General features: G+C 39.4%; 1 protein-coding gene across 6 annotated transcripts in view; it reads right to left on the bottom strand.

Annotated features, from left to right (window-relative positions):
• SBF1 (SET binding factor 1) overlaps positions 1 to 12,261 on the bottom strand; it is an 83,098-nt gene that overhangs the window by 21,441 nt on the left and 49,396 nt on the right. For all 6 annotated transcript variants that reach the window (XM_075273798.1, XM_075273800.1, XM_075273803.1 and 3 more), the window contains 13 exons: positions 11,827 to 11,904; positions 10,875 to 10,988; positions 10,653 to 10,781; positions 10,448 to 10,546; positions 9,179 to 9,383; positions 6,141 to 6,253; positions 5,143 to 5,292; positions 4,569 to 4,637; positions 4,312 to 4,467; positions 3,432 to 3,688; positions 3,152 to 3,324; positions 1,591 to 1,664; positions 904 to 1,099 (listed from right to left, as the gene is read on the bottom strand). In XM_075273798.1, coding sequence (XP_075129899.1) covers positions 904 to 1,099; positions 1,591 to 1,664; positions 3,152 to 3,324; positions 3,432 to 3,688; positions 4,312 to 4,467; positions 4,569 to 4,637; positions 5,143 to 5,292; positions 6,141 to 6,253; positions 9,179 to 9,383; positions 10,448 to 10,546; positions 10,653 to 10,781; positions 10,875 to 10,988; positions 11,827 to 11,904 — 1,813 coding nt within the window. The remainder of the gene's footprint in view (positions 1 to 903; positions 1,100 to 1,590; positions 1,665 to 3,151; positions 3,325 to 3,431; positions 3,689 to 4,311; positions 4,468 to 4,568; positions 4,638 to 5,142; positions 5,293 to 6,140; positions 6,254 to 9,178; positions 9,384 to 10,447; positions 10,547 to 10,652; positions 10,782 to 10,874; positions 10,989 to 11,826; positions 11,905 to 12,261) is intronic.

The following is a 12,261-nucleotide window of genomic DNA, read 5'->3' as shown; positions in this document are numbered from 1 at the left end:
CAAGCCTTGGTATTCTAAGTCCAAAATGACTTGCGTTTTAGATCAATAAATGTTAAACTGAATCTATTCCAGATTATGGGGATAATGTCCATCCTTAAGGAGAGACCACCTGTCTTCCTATTTACATCTTGGGAGACAGATTTACATATTCTTCCCATGATCCCTTACAGTGGAGCGACTATGGCTGTATAAGTCTCCACACACCTAACAGGTGGTCTCTCCTTAAGAATGGACATTATCCCCATAATCTGGTCTCTCAGCCTCTCACTTCTACCAAGTCAGTTCTCTCTACGCTGCGCTGACGAGGTCCAACCAGACCGAAACGGCCGTCCGTAGCTGAGAAACTGTCTTGGTAAAAAAAAACACATTATGCAGTAAAGGCTTCTGGGAAAGTTGGGCTTGATGTTCAGGGTGCTTCCTATAGAGGGCAGCATAACAGAGGCACTGTCTCCCTATTTACATCTTGGGAGATAGATTTGCATATTCTTCCCATTAATCTATTTCCTCAAACAGCACCTTCTGTTCTATACCGTGATATCTATACCTGAGCACAGGAAAAGGAAATATAAAATATCAAGTTCACTTAAAGAGTAAGTCCATCTTACCAAATATTTATAAAGCAACTTTGCAACTATTTTGTGATCTAAAAGTCACCTAATGTTTGTCTGATACTGCCGTAATAAAAATGTTACATCAGACACATTTCATCTAGATATCTGATAAGTGCTTGCACTGATTATACAAAGAATGGGCAAAATCATCACCATCATAAAGAAACTGTGAAAAAACATAAGCTAAATCTATTTAATAAAAAAAAGTCTACAGTGTCTACCTGTGTGTATTTAATAAAATAAATAAAATAATAATAATGATAATAATTAAAAGAAAATAAACTTAGCTTACCTAATGGATCCACTGGAGTACCTTTGAAGATGCAACGATAAGTGGTGAGGAACAATGCCCCTTCAGCAGGCAGTAGGGGTGGACCTCCAAGACTACCACCTGAAGCTTCCTCCCTTCCATCTGGTAGAAGATATACTCGAAGTCCTTCCATGACCAAATCCTCACCTATTAACAATGTTGGTCGCAACAATTTTGGCTTTAAAAGATAAACAAGAACAAAGGTAAGCACAACTTAAAATGCATATGGAATAAAAGACACAAGTGATTAAAGTACCAAAATTTTAGCAAGAAAGATTGATCAGGGCCAGTTCACATGGCGGAAACCTTTTCCACCGTGTGAGTTCTCTGTGAGGCTAGCCACATTAGGCCCGAATGAATGGGCCTAATCAGGAGTGAGTCTTGAACCGCGAATGCCACGGCTGAGTTAGCCGCAGAATCTGTAGGAAGACGGCATGTTGCTTCATTTTTCCCGCTAGCTGAAAAAAAATGCTAGTGAGCAAAAAAACAAACAAACAAGGAAGCAACTCCCATTGGAATGAATGGGAGCCTTTTTTGCAGGCGGATTCCGCCTCAAAATCTGCCTGCAAAAAGCTCAGTGTGAACAGACCCTAATAAGTAACATAATATTTATGTAAACAGTAAAACACAGATATCATGCATAGCAAACTGATCAATCCACACACTAACCTTCTGGATAGGAGGCAGTCTCTTACTTTCTCTGTGAACAGCATCCAAAGTCTCTATATGCATCTGAACAATGTCTGCATATGAAAAGTAAAGGGAATACACAATCATATCATGTGGTCCATATCTAGTGACTAGCTACAGCCTAAAGTATTACAGTAACTTGTATTATTAGCAATGTCACATAATGTTATATAGAAAATATATAGAAAATATTGGAAATAAATGTTTGGCTGAACCTATCTATTGGCCTATTCATTACACTGGTTGCCTCTAAGTTTTCCCTACCACCCACGTATGTTATAGAGCTGCTCAAGGTGGCACTTTTGTAGCACAGGACTTACGTAATACATCCTTAATACAAATGCCGATATCTGATTGGCATTAGTATTTTTAAATTTCCCTGTATGTGGATGCATTGGCTGTCTTTTGTTGCGGAACCAGGAGCATACCATTTTGAGGAATGTCTATTGTTTTGATCACTTTTCATTCAAATTTTTATTACAGGCAAAAAGTGCAAAAAAAAAAAAAAAGGCAGAAAAAAACTTGCTCCACAAATAAATAGCCTGGTAATAGCTCTGTCAGCAAAACAAGTTTTAGGCAGTAAAAAACTTAAAAAGGCATCAGAATACAGGCCTAGGAAAATCGATCCCAGGAAAATAGTTTTTCAAAAAATGATGATTTATTTAAGAGGTAAAACGTAATAAAATCAATATAAATATGGTATCGCCGTAATCGTAATGACTCGCCAGACAAAGTTGCCATGTCATTTTTTTAACGCAGAGGGAATGACATAAAAACAAAACGCAAAAATTATGATAAAATTTTGAGTTCCGGGACAACACGGTGGCTCAGTGGTTAGCACTGTAGCCTTGCAGCGATGGAGTTCTGGGTTTGAATCCTGCCAGGAACAACATCTGCAAGGAGTTTGTATCTTCTTCCTGTGTTTGCATGGATTTCCTCCCATTCTACAAAAGACATACTGATAGGGGGGAAAAAAAAAATCAAAAAAAGGACTTTGTGATCCCTACATTCAAAAAAAAAAAAAAATTTAAAAAAATTGTGAGTTCCTTCACATGGTACCCCTAAACACAATAAAAGCTAATGAAAACATTACACGTACCCCCAAAATTGTACTAGATGAAATTACAACTCGACACACAAAGAATAAGCCCTCACATAGCTATGTTGACAGAAGAATAAAAACGTTATGAATTTTGTAAGGCGAGGAAGAAAAAAAAGAAAAAAGTTGCCAAACATTAATATACAAACTACCCTGCATCCTTAAAACTTTCTTCCTTTACATGTATAGGGCTCCCTGAAACATGTACCAATGCAGAGCCTGAGTACTACATAGTGGTACTGTTATGTAAAACATTTATGGAATATCCCATACATACATCATAAATGCTTAAGATGGGAAGACCTTTTCATCTCACCCTAAACTTTCAGAATTTTATTCCAACACTTTCTGCTCGTCTCAACCAGATAGAGTAGCCATAAGAAACTTATAAAATAATGATTTAAAAAATAAATAAATAAATAAAAAGCTTGGATACTGAACCTGGAATCATTGTATGCAGGCCCTTGAGATGGTCGGATGTAACCCCACTCTCGGTACACACTTTGTCCACGAAACGAGTGATAAATCGGACAACACAATGAGCTACATCTGAACCTTCAGAATCTTCAAATCCACTTTCCGTATCTGCGCTTTCTGCAACGCTGCCAGCCATGCTGAATTATTTTAAGGGGAAAATAAATGTATAAGCTGAATGACCAATGCAAGATTAGGACATATAAAAAGAAAGGCAGCAGAAGGCAGAGAGGTCCTTTCAAATAACCTGTTGGTGATGAAGCTGTTAGTTACACTTTCTGTGTCTCCTAATCCAGCTCCCCCTCGCAGAAGGCGATTTTTAGAGGTGTCCAGTGGCAGAAGAAGATAGCTCATGCGATTGGCATAATGGATAGCCTGGCTAAACACAGTGCTCTCCTCTTTTTGGATAAGTTCTAACTGTTTTTCACGTGGAAGTGTAGGCCATAATCGACACTGCTCAGCTGCCAACTCTAGGGCCGTTCTCTCTTCTTCTTCAACTTCATCCTGATACAAAACAACATTTCAGAGCATTATTATTTATGCATATTTCAAAGTCCAGTCAGTACACTGATTTAACAGCATATCTCTAGTGTCAGAAAATGAAACGATGAATTATGACATATTCAAAAAAACCTAAAATGTATCTTCTATCAATTTAGTCCATGCCATCAGCGCCTAACCCTAACATGTATACATCACTGCAACAAAAAGCTATTTATTATACTAGTGCAAATATCTAACAGTGAAATGCTTACTCTATGACTACTGATATTTTGTTAACATTGTGAAAATACAGCCATTTAAAATTATATATTACATGAACACCACCAAAATATGTCAATATATTTCACATCTCCAAAAATAAAATTTATAAGATTAGCCAAAAATAATAGCACAACAACGTGTGACTGCTGACCTTTGAAGTGCCACTTACATACGTTATGTATCCATATAGCAAGTCAAAAAATGATATATACAATTTTAATAACTCTAGACTCCATAAAACCATGTTTATGCCACAACTATCTTTGACCTTCCCCATACATCCCCATCACTGAGTCAAATAGCTATTTCTTTGTAACCAGAATCCCAAGAAGAAAAAATAAAAGAAACTTTAGTGTAGTCACCAAGTTAGACGCTGCCTCTTCAGAACTTGCATATAAAGCCCTAATGTGGTTTTGCACATCTCCATAGAACATGGCTTCCCAAAACTGCATGTTGGTCCAAACCAGATGCTCTTGTACACAGCTGTACGCAAACTGTGTGATGCCAGGACTTAATTTCTGGGAAGACAATTTTTTTTTATAAGTAATAAGATATAATAATAAAATACAAAAGTAATAAAGAGCCATACCATCATAAAATGCAATAGTCAAAATATTACCCTGCAGAATGCTGTAACCAAAGGTAAAAGGGCCGCAGCTATAGAGTGTTCATCCAGAGGTGTACAATCCTGAGAAAGAAGGGGAAAGAGACAGGCCTATTAATTCTTCAACTCTAAAGCCTTTAGGCCTTTTCTTGAAGGAATTAACGTTCCCTTAAATTGCTATAATAATTAACAGAAGGTCAAGTATAGTCGGAGTTACAAATATCAGCAAAATATTGTATTATACATTGATTTTATACAAACAAAATATTCTATAGTCAGCCCCCACACAGATGGTAGAAAAGTTTGTTTGTAGATTTCTACAACACTAAACTAGCAGAACTTCTGGTCTACTAGAATTATACATAATGAAATATATAACAATTTATACTTGTAATCTCCGTAGAGCCCTCAACAGACCAACTGGAGCAGCTTCACATAGTTTTAATAATGTCTTATGTTTTTAGAGCTTTTACTTCTGCTTCAAAACCCTGGAAAAAGTACAGCATTGGATGATTCTAGGTTTGCAATTTAGGTTAGGATTACTCCAGACACATACCATTAAAAAACAAAAAAAATGCCAGTAACCCACCTGTAGGCAGCAGTTCATGAGACGAACAACAAAGTCAAACTGGTGGTGATCCAGCACAGCCCGATTCTGCTGCACATGCAGGTTGAGCTCCTGCGTTAGACATTGCCGCGCTGCTCTCCCTTTCAGTGCACGAAGAACAGCAGGCTGAAGCTGCAGTGGAGAAGTAGGAATATTTATTTTTCAAGTGAATGTTTTTTGCTTTTTTTTTTTGCTTTTTATAAAAGGATGAACTCCTTGTCATATAATCTCATCATTATGCCTTTCAAAACTACTTGCACCAAACAGCATCAATATATCATTGCTATACAACTACTTTTAGACCTCACCAACTCACTTCAACTACCTGCCATCAAGCTCAGTGACACAACAAATAATACAATACCGGGGGGAAATTACAATGTTGTCATCAAAACAAGATTTTTTGGAATCTTGCCTTTAAATTATTTTTCGATGAGTTCACTGAGGGACACAGGAGACCACAGAGCATCTAAAAGCTCTTCACAGGGTGACAGTGTGTGTGAAGGTTGTAATGAGTGAACAGGAGGCCAGTTGCCATTGAAAGAGGATAGCCAAGGCATGTAACTGACTGTCAAAGGAGTGAAGTCTATTTCTTCATAGTTCGTCATGTGTCATCTTCTGATTGCTCATATAATACACTGTACTCCTAATGCACTGGCTGTCTGCATCACCTCCAGCAAAACCTAACGAATATTTAACAATGTGTACACCCGGTTGTCGTGACAAGGTATCAGTGCAAATGATGCAGATGATTGCAGAGAAGGCTTGCGCCTGTTGTGATCACTATAACATAACTGTAAAATCGTGGCGCACTAATTTACTGAGCACCACAACATACAGTTAACATTTACTTTTTAGATTGAACCTTGTATTAACTGTGAAGTTAAAGAACTACATTTGCAATAAAGAGAAAAACGATAATAAATCCAGATAATTATTAGCACTTTTCTTATACAGTCAGCTAAAAATGTGACCATTACCTTCTTTGCCTCCAGCATTTTGTTCTCAAATATATAGGAAATACAGTTTCTTACAACTTCTAGCCGCCTGTTGCTGTTTGCCAGAGCGCTGCCATTCCGCTCTACAATTGCCGCTAAAAAAAAAAAAAATAAAAAAAAAAAATAAAATACTGGTTACAAATAGAAAAGCTCGTAATTCAGACAGTATTATCTTATTTACAAGGTTGTTTTAAGATATCAGTGGGTCTAGTGCAAAGGTTTCATAAGTGGGTTCATCTCCCTCTCATCACCACCACTTAAGACATTCCTCCCAAATATCAAAAGAATATACATGTGGAGGTGTGCAGAGTGTGCCACAGCAAATTCTTTTCTGTTAAGATGCGCCCATAACCTGTCCATTTCTATAATGACCTTTTATGGCCTAACACAGTAGGTGTACCCTTTTTACTATTTTTTCCCCCAAGTTCAAAGTGCCCCGGGAGCTTCGGGGTAAAAAACTCAAAATAGTTGCTACAGGAGCGAGAAGAAGGAGGAGAAGGTAAAGGATGGATAGATAGAGAATAGCGAGAGGAAGAAGGAAGATTTCTAGGAGAAATAGGGTACACTCTCAATCCTACTACATCCATAGGACCTGCAAGAGATGCCTCACCGAGGAGGGTACATTGTTCTACATTTTCTGGAACTGCTCTTTACTTTGGCCTTTTTGGGCAGAGGTTAAAGCACTAACTCAGCGGTTCTCAACCTGTGGGTCGCGACCCCGGCGGGGGTCGAACGACCAAAACACAGGGGTCGCCTAAAGCCATCGGAAAATACATATTTCCGATGGCTTTAGCAGCTGAGAAGCCACACTACTGTCCGCAGCAGGGTAGATCCTAGTGGGCTGAAGGACCTGTGATGATGTCATGACCATGTGATCTGACTCTGTGGGCGGAGCTATTCAGTACAGTGGCGAGTTACACAGGAAGGGCCAGCTGCAGTGAATGGAGGCAGGAAGGTAAGATGGAGAGTGTGTGTGTGTGAGCATGATAGGGGGATTCAGGCTGTGTGTAAGTATGATAGAGGTGTTAAGGCTGTGTGTGAGCAAGATGGAGGGGGGGGGGGTGTTCAGGCTGTGTGCAAGCATAATAGTGGGGTTCAGGCTGTGTATGAGCATGTTAGTGGGGTTCAGGCTGTGTATGAGCATGATAGTGGGGTTCAGGCTGTGTGCGAGCATGATAGTGGGGTTCAGGCTGTGTGCAAGCATAATAGTGGGATTCAGGCTGTGTGTGAGCATGATAGTGGGGTTCAGGCTGTGTATGAGCATGTTAGTGGGGTTCAGGCTGTGTATGAGCATGTTAGTGGGGTTCAGTCTGTGTGTTAGCATGATAGTGGGGTTCAGGCTGTGTGTGAGCATGATAGTGGGATTCAGGCTGTGTATGAGCATGTTAGTGGGGTTCAGGCTGTGTATGAGCATGATAGTGGGGTTCAGGCTGTGTGTGAGCATGATAGTGGGGTTCAGGCTGTGTGCAAGCATAATAGTGGGATTCAGGCTGTGTGTGAGCATGATAGTGGGGTTCAGGCTGTGTATGAGAATGATAGTGGGGTTCAGGCTGCGTATGAGCATGATAGTGGGGTTCAGGCTGTGTATGAGCATGATAGTGGGGTTCAGGCTGTGTATGAGCATGATAGTGGGGTTCAGGCTGTGTGCAAGCATAATAGTGGGGTTCAGGCTGTGTGTGAGCATGATAGTGGGGTTCAGACTGTGTGAGAGAATGACAGTGGGGTTCAGGCTGTGTGTGAGCAAGATGGGGGTCGTTTCAGGAATACATAATGGGGGGTGTTTCAGAATACATAATGCATATCAGGTATTTACATTCCGAATCATAACTGTAGCAAAATTAAAGCCTATTCACACGGGCACAGAGGGGGCAGATTATGGCTCGAAATCCACGTCATAATCCGCCCCCTCACAATGGAGGTCTATTTAGACCGCCAGGCTTGTTTTTTGCGTGAGCGGGCTGCCCTTCAGGTGGATTCCGCAGCTCGGCGAGCTGTGGCGTCCGCCTGGCGGCAGCAACCTCCGAAGTTCCCCGCGTCACTCTCAGTGCCTAAATTCGCTATAAATCCGCTATACCGCCCCCTGTGTGAACTAGCCTTTACAGTTATGAAGTAGCCACCAAAATTATTTTTTGGTTTGGGGTCACCGCAACATGAGGAACTGTATTGCGGGGTCACGGCATTAGAAAGGTTGAGAACCACTGCACTAACTGATGAGCATTTTGTCCAGGGTGTCCGACTTGATCCTTCTGTTTATTTGCTTAACTTGCCTCCTCTACACCTTGGCAGAAAGACCTCCAAGCCGTTCTTGTACCTCTGCACTGCTGCTAAATCACTTCTTGGAAAAGTGTGCATCCTCCTACTGGCCTAGCCCTTGTGGCTCATCTAAAGGACATACACAGCCCAGGATTCCTCACAGCTACCCTTAACAATTCTAGGGATGCCTTCCAGTCTACCTGGAATTCGTGGGATAAGTATGGCATTCTTCATAGTCTCTGACTCTTCCCTCCCTTGTCCCTTCTTTCCTCTTTATGTCTTTATATGTTTTCTCGGTTATCTGTCTGGAGTTTCTAATTAGTGTTTTATTGTTTATTATGTTATACTTTTTGTTTGTATAGAACATATTTTTGGAAGTTTTTTTTTTTTAAAACTGGACACAAAGTCCTGCATGTCCGACTTTGTGTCTGGTTAAAAAGAAAAAACAGTTTTGCCACAGAGACCACAAAACGCTCACAGGCAGACATTTTGCAAACCCATTCAAATGAATCATCATGGGATTGAAGCAGAGAAGAGAGAAATATTAAAGTCAAGATAGCATCTGAGCAGGAGCAGATGAGAAGCTGGACTGCATTGATGAGTGCAGGATACATGAATGAAACTTGCAAGTGACAGTCACATGTGACAGACACATGATAGGTACAGAGATAGAAGAAAAAAAATTGCAGATCAAAAAATGGAACAAACATTTGTAAAATAGAACTCTAAATGAAAAACTGCTAGGACTGAATAAGAGAAATACAAACCAATGGGAGGCCCAGGTGGCACCATGCACTTCTTCTCCGACCTAACAGCAGGGGGTGCATTCTGCATCTTAGCAGCAGCTTGATCCAAGATCCACTGGATGCTGCTTTCATCCAACAGAGGGAAGGCCTTATTCTGAGGTCGCAAGTAACTGCCTTCTGTTGGACGCTGAACTTTATGCATACTAACAGCAGGGTAAGGATTCTCCTAGAAGGATGTATCAATAGTTATAAAATGAATATACACCAAATGCAAACACTGGGACACGTTAACTAATAAACTTTATTATCACCTCTCAAAAATCAGTCTTTACTGAAACAATATTCAAATAGCTTTAAACAAGCATATAATATGGTTGTCACTTGCTCATGAAACAAAGTACATTACACGTGAACTCTTCGAGGGAAATTTGTGGAGCTCCTTATGCCAGTTTTCTACTGTTTTATGCAACACTTGCCACTTTTCAGAAAAATGTTTGGGGCTTAGTGGGAAGAGGCAGGAAATCTGAAGCTGGCAAATTCAATTCAGTTTACACCAGAACCTAGCATATAGCAAATAGAAATACTCCTTTACAATTATGGCGAGTAAGCAGCACAGAGCTCAGCATGTAAGCAGCGGTGGGAGCTGTCTGGGAAAACATCTGATCTGCAGGGCCCCAACAGTCAGACCCCCATCAGCAATTTAAAAAAAAAAGGTGTGTAACCCCTTCAGTTCATAAATGACTCACTGCTGAGGTTTATTGCTCTTCACAATATTATACCAATAATCAAATATCACGGATTAATGACATTTAGTCAATGTTTATTCTCTTGAATGGATAGGTTTTTGGTGCTCCTGCAAAAGACTAGATATAGTGGACACATGGCGGTGGGTGATGCACTGTATCACTGAACTATCAGACGTCCCACAGGTGAAGGTTCAGGGGACTGAAATGTCTGGGATCTGCAGATGTCTGGCTGTACATTAACCCATTAATACACTACCATGTAATATTCAAGGTGTCCTGTTGAGAAGTTATATTAATAAGCCTTATTTGTACTGAATAACTCTCATGTTTGGGGTGCCGCAGTAGAATATATTTATTATTGGAGTGAGTTGATCTAGTACACCGGGCACCCATCCCCTTCTTGGAGAGAGAACACCATCAGAAAGAGGATTGCATATCTTTTTTAATTTTTGATTTTCCTGTAAAAGACTATGCTGGATATGTAATTTTATTGTTCATGAAAAAATAAAATGAATACTGCCCTTTATTACCCCACAAAACGTACATTTCTGTAGAGCTTCTCAGCTAGTTCTTGTACATGCTTTGTTAGGTTTTTGAGACTTCCCTCCTCATACTGTAATTTCTGCACATCATAAGCAACCAGCTGCAGAGAATACATGAAACAAGCAAGTCAGAAGAAAAGTGATGAAGTAAAAATGTTACAATTAACTGGATACAAAAATGTTCTTCCTATGTCATTTAGAGAGTACCTCATCAAATAAATCCAGAGATCTGTATGGTGGACCTCTCTCAGTCACAAATCCTGCAAAAGCCATACCCTCCAAAACCTTGGTTAGAAAATCATCTTCCACTAATCCACGTTGACCCAAAAATGAAGCCTGAAAAATAAGATACATTCAAGTAAAATGCCATTCACAAAACAATGACCATGTGTTCCTTATTTGTTAAGCCTAAAATGTGAGAAAACCAACCTTATGAAACCGTATGACAGGCTCTGGATGAACTCTGATCAGCTGAAGACAACAGCGATACCCTTGCAAGACCTGAGCAAAAAGGCGAAGGAACACAGCACGTACTTCCATATCCTGTAATGAAGCAAAACAAAATAAAAAAATAAAAAAAAAACACAATACATTTTAATATACCTCAAGGAAATACAGGTAGAGTATGCAAATCAGCACAGAGGAGTGGAGATCTCTCAAGGACTGTAAAAGGAGAAATCAGTACAGGAATACATGACACGTCCCAAATGAAGCGTTACGTGAAACGTGTGTTGGGGATCTGTGGGTGATCAGATGAGCCAACATTGGGGTCTTTACTGTAGTCTTTCAATGGATTGATTTGTTTTCTGTTTTATACCATTCGGCACTGTATATCCTGTACAATTTACTCAGCATTGTGCTTCTTATTTACCGTATATTATGGACTTTACACTATGTAGGTGTCTGGTTATAATTACATACGAGTTATGATGTCTTTCCAGTTGTATTGTGAGATTTTCGGCCCTTGCTCCCTACCTGGTTACTGTTGTGGTATTTTCCCCTTATGTATTTCCCTAGTCTACTGCTAAACCTTGTTTTATGTATTGATATAATTAATAAATATGAAATTATTTTATATTTCTGAGTGCAGTTTTTTGTATCGTTGTTATATTTATGCATGATCCACACATCATATGCAGTTATTGGCCCTGTGTGTTGTTTGGACATTTCAGGAAGACAATAGCCATGTTTTGTTACTCTTGGATATCCCTTTAAGTACCTAGGTTCTTTACCTGTGATGTGTACCCCATTGAGTACACGTTATGTCTCTAGCTATAATGTGCTGTCCCTCATGTAATGTATTTAGTATTTTTAGCATGGTATAAGATGTAGGCATAGGCTATTTTGATTTTTTTGAGCATGGAATAGTTCGCTTTTTTACCTGCATTCGGACAGTTGAAGTTGTGATAGAAGATGGAGGGAATGCCAAATCAGCAATCTGTAATGCAGGGTCTAGAACCTGAAAAAGGGGTTAATAATCAGTCACAATATAATTGGCAAAGGTTCAACTAAAAATTATGTTCAGATCAATAACTGACTTGTGCAGATAAGTGAAGTAAAGAGGAGATTGCAAAAGAAACAATTACAAACTCCACCATGTCTCCTGTAGTAAAATAAATGGTCAGTCAGCTCATGCTGAATATTTTCAGTGATCAGCAAATATCATAATAGACCTGGATGAAATATTTTTCTGTTTTGAACTAGTCAATTTGCAGTGATAGAATTATTTTTAATTACAGAAATCTCAGAATAAAAAGCAATACATTTTACCAAATGCTTAGTACGTAAAGTAAATTTAAAGTCTTTCTTTAAAAAT

This window comes from Leptodactylus fuscus, chromosome 5 (genome assembly GCF_031893055.1).
Source record: "Leptodactylus fuscus isolate aLepFus1 chromosome 5, aLepFus1.hap2, whole genome shotgun sequence".
Classification (NCBI taxonomy): Eukaryota; Metazoa; Chordata; class Amphibia; order Anura; family Leptodactylidae; genus Leptodactylus; species Leptodactylus fuscus.
The sequence above is the reverse complement of the archived record's forward strand: the minus strand, read 5'-3'. Positions and strand labels throughout refer to the sequence as shown.